At 47.8% G+C, this 12,597-nt stretch overlaps 1 protein-coding gene across 1 annotated transcript in view; it reads left to right on the forward strand.

Annotated features, from left to right (window-relative positions):
* Window positions 1-416: 416 nt before the first annotated feature.
* SIAH3 (siah E3 ubiquitin protein ligase family member 3) overlaps window positions 417-12,597 on the forward strand; it is a gene marked incomplete at its 3' end in the record, with an annotated part of 77,872 nt that continues 65,691 nt past the window's right edge. Inside the window, exon 1 of the mRNA XM_080689670.1 lies at window positions 417-627. Coding sequence (XP_080545796.1) covers window positions 493-627 — 135 coding nt within the window. The 5' untranslated portion in view covers window positions 417-492. The remainder of the gene's footprint in view (window positions 628-12,597) is intronic.

Raw genomic sequence — 12,597 nt, forward strand, 5'->3', positions numbered from 1 at the left:
GAATAGGGTGTTTTACTATTTGGTGGTTTAAACGCTTTATGTTTTTTTTTTTTCCAGGGCATTAAGAAAGGGTCTCATGTTAAATTAAGTCAATTAATAAGTGGAGACACATTAAGCAATCAATTTTGTCAGCCTATCTCCCCAGCATTATGTATGGGTGGCTGTAATCACAAGATAGATGCAATGTGCTGATCTATGGTAATGTTCAATAATACATTCTCCGCCAGGCTCAATTCATCAGGGAGTTTCAGTAAGGGAGGTATTTGTTATTGGCTGTCTCTGCACCTCAAGGATAACATTTCTGTCCTTTTGATTGGCTGCCTCACTGCAGCAAGATTCTAACCGTCTTATTTTGATGATGACTATGAGCGCGCGCTAAGCCGGCTGGAGCGGAGTGTCTCCGAGGCTGAGGCTGTGCTCCTTCCAGAGCCCAGGGACATACCGCTTCCTCTGCTGCTTTCTGTGCCAACAACCGCCCCCCCAAAAGTTGTGATGCTTTTCTTTACCCAGTGCTTTGGGGCTGTGTTAGATCTCATTCACCTCCGCTTTCAGCACTACAAGGCTAAACGGGTTTTCTCTGCTGCCGGGCAACTTGTCTGCGTCGTCAACCCCACGCACAATCTAAAGGTGAGTCGCTGTCTCTCGTCACTTTCCACCCATCCTGCTAGGGCTCTGGTCCTTTCCCAAGAGGTGTCAGTGACCTTCCAGCGTGTACATGGGGGCTCCTTGCAAACCTCCTTTCCCTGGTGCTCGGACGGTGTGGCTGCCGGAGATGCCTGGCTCATTGTGGCTCTCTAGGTGGCTCGGTGCTCCTAGTGACAGTGTGGTGCTTCCCTGGGGACCGGGAACACTGGAGTGATTTTGATGCTTTCCCCACGCTGGCAACAGGAGTGAGGTGGAGGGCAGAGATGAAGGTGTGTGTGTGTGTGTGTGTGTGTGTGTGTGTACATGTGTTGGGGGGTGTCCCCCACCTCTCTTCCGAATATTTGTGGTCAAGTGCTCCAACAATAGGATTTGAAAAGTTACCCAAATAGCTGTCTGTCCCAAGTGTTGAGAAAGGTGGGTAAGTAGAGGGATTTTGGAAGCCCCTTCTGGCTACCACAGAAGCAGCCCCAGGGCTGAGTAACCCTGAATTAGGACCTGGGAGCTGGTCAGGCGGCTTATTCTGCAAAGTGTTGCCCTCATTCTCAGACTGTATACCGTGCATGCGTCTGGTGTGGGGAGGAGTTTAGCTTATTTCCTTCCTGCCAGCTAGATGTAAGCCTTCCACTGAAGACAGGAGGCGGAGGAGGTGGAGGAGGGCTTTGCTTCAATTGTTTAATAATGAAACCCGATGAAACCTGCTGGAGCAGCGGCTGCAGGCAGCCGGCAGCATGCTGGCTTGCCTGGCTGGCTTGCTGCTGGACTGGCGCCGCTGCCTCTGCATTTGTGCCCTTTAAGAGAACCGCCAAAACACGGAGTCCTGAACGACTGCTACACATCACAGTCAAGATTGATGGGGAAATGAATGAAGAGCCCTGGGCTGGGGTGCTGGGAAGAGCGGAGACAGTGGCAGTAGGGCACTGCTGAACTCATCACACTCAAACTCTGAGTCAGTGTGGCTCCATCCTAAAATAGACCGTGGGACTCCTGGGGAGCTGCTCCCGGGTGGTCCTCCTCACTGTACCAGAGTACTGAGGGACAAGGCAAGGGGCCGTGTTTGCAGCCTCCCGAGGGTAGCTCTGTCCTTCTGACCACTTCTGGTGGGCAGTGCAGGGGGCTGCTCAACACTTACTAAACTCTCAGCCAGCAGCCCGTCCTCGGCTGCATCTCTGCAGGCCGTGCCGATGTTCCCCAGTCTACCCAGTTCTTGGAAGTCCCTAACAGCAATCTGGAGCTAACTCAAGGGGCCATACGCCAAGGCCAGTCCCGGGTGGAGGAGGCATGGACTGCTACCTACCGTCCACCTGACTGGAGCACCGACTCCCTGTGTTACCAGAGCTGCGCTGTGACTAACACCACCTGCCCACGCGGCCCTCCCTCCCCGCGTGGCGCGCTCCCTCTCCACCTCACTCTCTCTCTCCTCTCATCCCACTATTTTCTTTTTCCTTTATGGTTGAGTTTTTTTTTTTTTTATAAATGAGAATTCTCTACCAGTCATCCCTGACAAAGCAAGTGTGTAGTATACATATTAAAATATGATTCTGAATCCATTTTACGGCCACTTTGGAGACTGCATTCCAACTCCCATTATTTTGTCACTTTACATTAGTTCCCTGTGGCAAGAAATTTTGTTTACTCCTGTTTTGAATTTTAATACCTTCGAAATTTGTTTACAAGACATAGCCTTTCTGAAGTTTGAATTTGTACGGTTCATTGGCGGTAGCGGAAGACGGGGAAGAGAAGGGTGCTAAGGTCTTGGTGTGGGTGAGGGGATGCCACCTGTGTGTGTTTTTCAGTGATGTCTGCTTGGATTGACAAGTAGTCCTGCTGCCCCAACCCAGGGGTTTAGTCAGGGCTGGAAGCCTTGAGTTAGCGCTGCCCAGCCCTGTGACCTTGACCGACTCCACCGCTCTCACACTTGCCTTCCTAGCCTTCAAAAAGACACGGGAAGGTCCATCCAGGCCACCTCCGGCCTTGTAGGGCTGCTAGGAAATTCCAGGGGTGAATGTGCTTTGTAACACTCTCCTCTGAAAAACATGTATGTGTTTGCATATAATTTGTAGGAATTTCAAAAGTTGTCACTTAAAGCCTTTAGGCAGTGTAGAAATCATAGGAGTGGGAACAGGAAAATATGCTTTGAAAGGCTATTTTCCTTGGCTCGCTTTTTCACATACAGTCTTATTTAGCTTTCCATTTTCCATTTAAAAAAAAATAACACGAGAGAATTTTGCTCATAGGAGCCTTGCCACAGGTAAGCAAATCATAGATAGGAATGCTATCAGGGCATGGGACACAGTCCACAAGGTCAGAGGGCTGCTCCCTGGCAGCCAAGGCTGCCCCTGTGGGGGTCTCTGCAAGCATCTCCTGCTCACCCAAGGGCTAGGTGGCCCAGCCGGAAAGTTCACCCACTCCTCACACCCAAGAGCCAATAGCCATTCACAATGTTTCTAAGCGAACAACCCTCTGGAAGCATCATGGTCCACCACTTGAATTAAAAGTGTATAAAAACTCAAAAAAGAGATCTCTTTCTAAACATTAATTTCCATAAAAGACCACAGAAATATGCCTTCGATATAATAAGCTGTGATTTATATAAGAAAAAGAAAAATCTTTAAAAAAAAAACAGAAAGAAAAAAAGAAAGAAAAAAAAAGGGGCAGTGACATTAACCCAGAATAGCTATTGATCTGTGGTGCTTCCCCCGTACTTGGTATGACAGGCTGAGACATGAAATGGTAGCCAAGGACAGAGAGACTGCAACCTTGCTTTCAATTTTCTGGATGGCATGCAGCTATGATGAGGGCTGGGAAGCCTGTGTTTTTCTCTGTGGAAGCATTTTTACATTTTATCTTTCTGGACTTTTCTGAGAATTCAAACAGCATTGGGAGACTGGAGGCAAGGCTGAGTTAAGATAAAAATTCACTTACTGAGCAGAGAAAATTGTGTATTTATCATGTTTCTATAGGTCACCTTCATTCTCAGCCTTATTATGGTGATTAGCTAGTAGCCTGGGATTCCTTCAAGCCTGGTGCCTTTCCTTCTAAATGGAAACAGAGACTTCCTGGGCATGCAGATACTCTGGTTAAAGCCACTACACCCTTAAGCCCACCCTAATTAAAAGGATCCTTTATAGAGTAGCTGGCCTTGAGCACAAGAGACCTCAGCTATAATTGCCAGGTGCTATGTCTGTCTCTTCCTATGGGGATACCTCCTTGCACAAATCAGGGTTCCCATGATACCCTTCCCACTTTCCTCCACACCCCATGCAAAGTGGCCCCAAGGAGCCAGCCTCCTTGGCCCCTGCCCTCTGCCTCTCCACTCCCCACAGTTGTTTATTACAGTGGGGCCAGCAGGCTGCAGGCTGGTGTGCCTGGAGGTGCTTGGTCCTGATTCAGCATGCCTGCCTCCCTCCTGTCCTTTGCCTACTTCCAAATCAAGAACCATTCGCCTGGCTTCTCTCCATTGGCCCCAGCTGCCCCACTCAACCCTGTCGTCTGCCCCAGCTGCAGACCTGCCCTTTGAGGGGGTGGGATGGCCAGTCCCCGCTGCTAGGTCTCTCCAGGGAAGGGTCTGCAGTGCCTGCTTGGGCCCCTCTGGGGTCAGTCTTCAGCACTTCCCAAGTGGACAGTGTGTGACTTCGCAAGCAGAGGCGGCTGTGTGATTTCCTCCTCTTAACCACAGGCTGTGAGCTGGGAAAAGACTAGCAATGTGCTTCCTGGCAAACTTCCCAACAGGCCCCTAACTGATATCTCTACTTGGTGCCAGCGCTGTCCCTGAGACGCCAGGGCCCTGCTTTGCAAGCTGACCCGGTAGCATGAGTCTCCCTCCTCATCTCCCAGGGGAGGGAGGTGATTCCCACCTCCAGCCAGGTCCCTGAAGCTTTACTGTAAGGACCTGGCTATAGCCGGGCTTGAGCCCATTAACCTTGGGTTTGCAGACAGAAACACACACACTCACAAACACACACACACACAGTGTATGGGAGGAGCATATAGGACAGGGGTGACTTTGATGTAAATGCCTAGAAGATATGAAATCTAAAACTGGGACATTTCAGCACTATCCCCTTCCACATCCGTGTACCTTTCATTCTAAGACCAGCTTGTGCATATGAATATGTGTTGAGTGATGGTGAAGATGTGGGAGCTGGGAAGAGAAGGAGGAGAAGGAGGAGGAGGAGGAGGAGGAGGAGGAGGAGGAGGAGGAGGAGGAGGGGAGGAGGGGAGGAGAATAAGAATGAGGAAGAAGAGAAGAGAGGCAGGAGGAAGAGCAGGAGGAGTAGCAAGAGGGAGAGAGGAGGAGGAGGAGGCGGGGATCCTCAGAGGAGTGACACAGGAAGAATTTGTAGCAAAGCCACACCTCGTCTCCCCTTTACTACAGGGCACTCTGGAAGTCCTGAGCTGTGGGGGCTTTGCTAGCTCTTCCTGACACAGCACAGCAGGTGAGGCCAGAGCAGAAGATCGGAGTGTTGTTTCAGAGGTGTAGAGACAGCCATGGAGCATTCAGAGTGAATCCCTGCCTTAAAGCAGTTAAAGACTCTGGCAGCACTAGGAGCTGGTATGTGGGTTACCCAGCTCTTACTCACCCGGCCACCTCTAAGTGTTCAATTCCCAGTCCTTTGACGTCTCGCTGTCTCCTCTCTCTCTAGTCAGTCTAGAGCTGTTTCACTATCAGCTTCTGAGAGGGTCTGGGGAGATGGTGAGGGAGGGGTCCAGGCTGGTGGCCTGCACTCTGTGAGCTTTATCCTCCAGGCTCCACAGCCTCTTCCAGCCCTTGCTTTCTGTGGGTATTATACAACACTCCACTCCATGGGCACAGAGCAGTCACACAGCTTTTCTGGTTAATGGTGATTGCAAATGAGGCTCCCAAGTCACATAAGGGGAGGCCCAGAGCCCCGAGCAGTAATTTGGTTAGCTGTGTGCTGGTGATTGAGTTGCAGAGAAGGCTGGAGCTGGCAGCCTGCGGAGGTGAGCCGATCGCCTCTGTACTGCATTTATCCAGCAGCCCCTAAGCAAATTCTGTGGCCTACCCTTGGCTATGACCTCCACCTGCAGGGACTGTTAGGGGAAATTAGAAAACGGATGCAGAAGGCTTCCTTTGAAATCCACAGAGAGGTCAGAATTACTTGGATGGCTTCTCCGGGGTAAGAGAGAATATTTTTCTAGCAACTAACAATAAGAGGGGAAAAAAGTAACCATCTGTGAAGGTATTTCACCCTTAAAAAGTCATCTGGAGTCAACCAGCTCTGTTCCCCAAAGGGGAGCTATGCCCTGTTTAGATGTGGAATGTCTCTGGGAAGGGGTCAGCCTGGAGAATGGAGACCCACCCATTCATAAGGTCTATGGCCCAGGGAATAAGGGAGAGAATGTCAAAGCTGGAATGTCAGACCATATTTTATAGCCAAGAAAACTGAGGCCAGAGAGGAGAACCAGTTTGTAATTGTTTCCTGTGGTTGCTATAATGAATTACAATAAACCAGTCAGCTTAAAGCACAGAAATGCACTTCTCTGTTCTAGAGGTCAGAATTCTGAAGTCAGGTGTTGGCAGGTGGAGCTCTCTCAGAGATCTCTAGAGAAGACTTTTTCTTTGCCCCTGATGACATCTGATGCCCCCACACATTTCTTGGTTTGTGGCTGCTTCCCCCGGTCTCTGCCTCCATGGTCATACCCCCTCCTTCTCTGTGTGGTCCCTCTGCTTGCTTATCTTTTCAAGACATGTTGCAATTTGGACCCACCTGGATGATCCAGGGCAAGCTTCTCCTCTCAATGGCCTTAATTTATCCTCACCTTTGGCAACATAGTATAATATTCACTCTTTTGCTCTATAAGGTCATATTCACAGGTTCTGGGCATTAGGTTATAGACATATCTTTGAGGACCACCATTCAGCCCCCTACACGACTTTTGCAAAGTCAGTCTATGTACAGACAGAATTGAGATCAGACATTAGGTCTCCTAATACCAGACCTGTAACTGCCCCAACCCACCTTCAGATGATCCTAAGATACATGTCTTGTGCCCAGGGACATACTATGGGAGCAGAAACTTGCCAGGACCCCTTGGTGTACCCCCTTACCCAGTCTGGGCCAGCAGCATGACCTCACGGGCTGCACCATACACCCTGCCACTCCCCCTTCACTAAACCCACACCTCCTAGCCTTTACATCTGCATCCTTCTTTATTCCTCCCTCTCTCCATAAACTTTTTCAAATTCTTAAAACACAATACAATTAATATATGTGCATATTATACATATTTTTGCGGTACTGGAGATGAAACCCAGGGGCATGCTACCTCCGAGTTACACCCCCAGCCCTACTTTTTATTCTTTATTTTAAAAACAGGTCTCACTGAGTTGCAAAGGGCCTCACTAAGTAGCTGAGGGTGTCCGCGAACTGAGATCCTCCTGTCTCAGCCTCCCAAATGCTGGGATTACAAGCATGAGCCACCACGCCTGGCTCATATTATATTTTAAAATCATATGCTCACCGGGCATGGTGGCCTATGCTTGTAATCCCAGTACTTGGGGGACTGAGACAGGAGGATCGCAGGTTCACAGCCAGCCTCTGCTACTTAGTGAGGCCCTCTGCAACTTAGTGAGAACTTGTTTCAAATAAAAGGATATAGCTTGGAGGTGGAATGCCCCTGGGTTCATTCCAGTATTGCAAAATAAATAATAAAGAAAGAAAGAAAAAATCAAATGCTAATGAGATATACAGTAAAAGAGTAGGGCTTTATATTTTGTCTTCTCTGCCTCCCCTTCTTTTTTTGTCTCTTCCTTCCTTTCTCCCTCCCTTCCTTCCTTCCTTTCCTCCTTTCTTTCTGATACTGGGGATTGAACCCAGGGGTACTCTACTTCTGAACTACGCCCCTAGTCCTTTATATATTTTGTTTTGCAATAAGTCCCACTAGGCTGCCGAGAATCTCGCTGCATTGCTAAGGCTGTCCTCAAACTTTCAAGTAGTTGGATTACAGTCATACCACCATGCCCGCCTTTGCTTACTTTATATATCCATAACATCAGTATGGGGGGAAGACCAGAGTGTTAGGAAAAAATCTTGAGTTTTGGGGGAGATGGGTGTGAGTCCAAATCCCAGCTGCGCCACTTACCAATGTGTGCTGTTAAACTAATGACTTCACCTCTTAGAGGCTCCATTTCTTCCTCCATAAAGAAGAGAAATCATACTTCCCTTCTCTAGCAGCCAAATGTCGGCCATGGAGGGGAGTCGGTAAACAGCAGCAGCAACTGTGTACATGGTCATCAGGAAGACAGCGGCCTGGGAAGCTGGCTTCCACTTCCTCCTCCCCACCTGGCTGTCTTCCTCAGCCTTCGCTCCCTCTCTGCCAGGCAGTACTTGCTATTTCTTTCTGGTATTTATTTGTGAATTGCCTTTAGCCTCGAAGGGAATTTGTACTAAAATAAATTCTTCCCTATGCAGAAGTCAGACTTATTCTTAATGTGTAGCTTCAAAGAAAGTGCTGAACCCCGTTGAGTTCTGAGTCCAGAAGTCCAATGGGAGGGAGGCCGGGTCTTGGGAGGACACGCTTGCCTGCAGTAGGACAGGGACTGAACACTCTGGGTGCCCTGTCATTCACAGAACCAGGATCCGGCAGATAAATCAGTCCTTCTCTACCCATCCTGAAAACTTGCTTCTTGGGATCACGCATGGCATCTTTTCATTAGCAGTAGCTGGAATAAGCACGTGGTAGGTGGCTCTGTGAGGGGCAAGGCAAGGGTCTTGATTCCAAGCGTCTGTGCCTATCTGCAGGTTCAGTGGTATTACTCAGAGATGCACAAAGATGGGCAGAGACATGAGGCAAAACCCACATACTCCCAGGGAGATGGTACATTGTCCACCCTCTAGTTCATCACACCTTGATGAAGTAGTCTCTCCATACGTAGGACCTGGATGAGGAGGGGGATGGCGTTCAGCCTGGAATCAAGGAATCAAGATAGAGAGAATACCCTGGAATCGAGGGAGAGAGAGAGAGAGAGAGAGAGAGAGAGAGAGAGAGAGAGAGAGAGAGAGAGGAGGGAAGGAAAGAGAAGAGAAGAGAAGAGAAGAGAAGAGAAGAGAAGAGAAGAGAAGAGAAGAAGAGAGAATGTTAATAGAGAATTCAAAAGTACTGAGAGAGCCTTGGCCTGGGTCCTCTGCACGCAATCTGAGTTCCCCACCCCCAAACATGCTCCTAACTGCTGCTCAAACAGTGGTGGCCATTCTGCCATGCTCCCTGTGGGGCCACTGAGTGAGCTCTGAAGAGCAGAGCAGTGTAAGATCACAGGGTGCAAAGCCCAATGGGTGGTCCCTGGCACAGTGGAAGAATGAATGGAGATGAATAAGATCCCCCCCAAGCCTGTGATTGACTCTTCCAGTCTCACAGAAAAAGCGAGGGAGGGAATCGAACAGGGCTGGGGAAAAAATAAAACGCTTTGGCTGAATCTGGGTTTTGGAGTAACACAGATCTGGGTTGGAATCCAATGCTTCTTTCCCTGAGTAATATATTTTTAATGTTTTCTATATTTAACTGACACATGATATTTGTACATATTTATGGGTGATGGTATAAGAATTCAATCCATACACACCATGTGCTATGATTAAATCAAGGTAATTAGCTTTTTCATCTCCTTGAATCTTTATCATTTCTATGTGTTAGGAACCTTTGGGTTTGAGCAATAACCTTAACCTCCCTGAGCTGCATATTCTTACTTTTAAAAGGATTGTTGTGGAGGATAAATAACATGATAAACATCAAATGCTCAGGGCCTGACACATCATAATCACTCCAATGATGGCAGCTATATTATTGTTGATATTAAGTGGAGTTCCTCAGACATATTACCTGAAGCACAAGGTATGACCCTGCCTAGCTGGGATGAGTCACTAATCTTAAATTAGATGCTAGGGATGAGTGGGTGGGTACAGCAGTAAAGGCACCAGTAACCTACCTGTCAAGGAACCAAGATTTGAAGCATAGCATATTTAAACTGAGAAAGCCAGAGTGATGCTCTAGTTCAAAGTCTGGGCCTACCAGATGAGGCTCTCCAGGGCCATAGCTGACAGCTGCAGGAGGACCAGGTGCACCTCGGAGGCCATGCATTCAGCCACTGCTCTGCCTGTAACCACACCCTCTGAGGGTGGGTGGTTTGGGTAAGGACACTGCCTCTATAATACATCCCCAAGGCAGTGTTGGGCATCTTTCCGGAAGGAGCATGTCCTTGAGATATTGCCAAGGTGTAAACCAGCTGAGTGGCATGGGGCACTAGAAAGACAAATGCTCCTTGTGTCCCTCATGCTGGTGTAGGTGTGCAACAGAGGGCCAGGATGAGGATGCTTGGGAAGTCATGAAAGCCAGGCAGCCATAACCCAGGCTGCCAAATGGCAGGCCGGGTCAAGTTCTGCTACCAAGGGCTGCATTTTCATCTTGACCAGGGCCTCAGGGTGAAAGAAAACACCATCAGGAAACAGATCAGAAAAAAAGCCTGATACTGTTAGCTGTAGAATGGGGTCTTTGTGGATAACTCAAAATTGTGGTCTAATTGGAAATGTCAGCTATACTTGCGAGATGCTGAATCTCTTAATAATTTCATGGTTCTTTAATGTATTTTTAATCGGGAACCCACAGTTAAGAGCAGGGAGCCGTGTGCTGCCGGGCCATCTCCAGCAGCCTACGGCATTGAGATGAGGGCAGCCTGGGAGGGAGGCAGGCCTGACCCCCAGCAGGAAGCAGGAGGAGCCCCCACAGAAAAGAAGGACCACTGACGACCATGTTCATAGAGGGACAAGGGGGACAACTTGGCCCTGCAGAGATGGAACCAAATGCAGGTCAATAATGCAGACCTTAGAAGAGGCTGGCCAGCAGGCCCACACAGCTGCTTGCTTTGTTGCCAGATTTGGTGGCTCTTCAGATCTAACTCATCGGACTTCACCAAGAAGCGCTGAGAAGTCCACTAGCTGCCACTCAGAATGTCAGGTTCCTTTTCTGTAAGTTAGGGGTATATCACAACTTATCCTAGGCTGAGTCAGCTACACATCCTATCTTGAAACCCTCAGACAGTAGTTTTCCACTGTCTCATTTATGCACATAAAGATGACAATAACATCAATAACTATCACAAATAGCTACCATTTATTGAAGGCATGCTATGTTCAGGAAGTCTGTTAAATGCTGCTGCATTTAATTGTCCCTAGGAAGTAGTATATTATGACAATTGCCTGTTCTATAGAATATCAAAACAGAGGTTAAAGAGCTGGTGCAGTGTTGCCTAGTTTCTTGTGAAAGCTTGCTTTAAAGGAGAAGGAGGAGGAGGAGGAGGAGGAGGAGGAGGAGGAGGAGGAGGAGGAGGAGGAGGAGAATCCTGTGCTTTCAAACACTTCTTGACATGTCACCCCTGAGATTTCACTTACCACAACAAACAACTGAGCTAATTTGCTTGCCCTTAGGGCTAAAATTGAATAGATGATGTTTCGCTTTCAAGTACTGAACGGGGATCCTGTCTCACCCATCCTCGAGTGGGTGAACTCAGGCATCCGTGCCCTGGCTGGTGTCCTGGTGGTATTCTGGTGCCTTTATGGGCTGCCTGTGGGATCCAGCCCCTGTGTCCACAGCAGTGCTTCTGTTCTCCTTTGCCACTTGCTGGAATCACATCCCAAATAAACTACTGAATCCATCTCCTGATCTCAGGCTTTGGGGGTCCCCCAAATTAACACCGTGTATATATAGATTTTTATTACCTAACATTTACTGAGCACTTACTAAATGTGAAGCGCTGCGCTAAGCGATTTGCTTGCATTGATTAAAAAAAACAACCCTCAGAATCATGCCCCGAGTGTATCCCCAATTTATCTATGAACAAACTGAGGCACAGAGAGGTAAGTTACTTGTCCAAAGACCCCTCATTGGAGTGGAAGTTTAGTTCACGCCTTTAACCTCTGTGTCCTCCTGTCTTTTAGAGCAGATTGTCTAAAACCTTCTATAAAGGGCCCAGTTCAAGCACTATAAAAATTATAACTTAGCCGGGCGTGGTAGTGCACACTTGTAATCCCAGCATTCGGGAGGCTGAGACAGGAAAATCACAGATTGAGGACAGGCTTAGTACTTAGTGAGGTCCTCTGCAACTCAGTGAGACCCTGTTTCAAAATAAAGAATAAAAAAATAGGGCTGGGTGTAGCTCAGAGGTAGAATGCCCCTGGGTTCTATCCCCAGTACCACAAAAAATAAAAATAAAAATAAAATGACTTGCATGCAATACTTCAGGGAAATCTTTGCCACAACTTTACCTAAATGCCCCACTCAAAATTATTCTATAGAAAAGAAAGTTGATGCTCCAGAACCATATTTTTAATTTTTATTTTTATACACTCTTATTGGTGCATTATAGACTCATCCATGCACACAGCGCTTGGTGAGCTTCTCCCTGGCTCCCTCCCTCCTCCCTCCTCTTTCCCATACGTGATATTAAGATCGGCATGGATCATTTCAAGTGTGTACATAACATCAATGAAGTGCTGCCTTCATTAACCCCCTCCCCATCACCTCTCCAGTCTCTCCAGTGCTCCACTGGGGCCTCTCTTTCATTGTCTAAAGTCCCTCAAGAACCTCAATTACTCCCTAGCTTCCACATATGAGAGAAAACGTACACCCCTTCACTTTCTGTGTCTGGCTAATCTCAATTAACAAAGTTTTTAGGGTTCACCCATTTTTCTGAAAACTAACATAATTGTGTTCTTCTTAACTGCTGAGTAGAATTCCACTGTGTCTGTCTCCCATCATTCTGGGATTCATTCATCTGTTGGTAGCGCATAGGTTGTCCCATACTTTGGCTATTGTGAATTGTGCTGCTTTAAATATGGATATGCATGTATCACTATAATATTCTAATTTCAGTCCCTAATAAGATACCCAGGAGTGGTATAGCTGTATTGTATGGCAGATCCATTCCCAGTTTTTTGAGAA

Source organism: Muscardinus avellanarius, assembly GCF_963383645.1.
Source record: "Muscardinus avellanarius genome assembly, chromosome: 2".
Taxonomy (NCBI): domain Eukaryota; kingdom Metazoa; phylum Chordata; class Mammalia; order Rodentia; family Gliridae; genus Muscardinus; species Muscardinus avellanarius.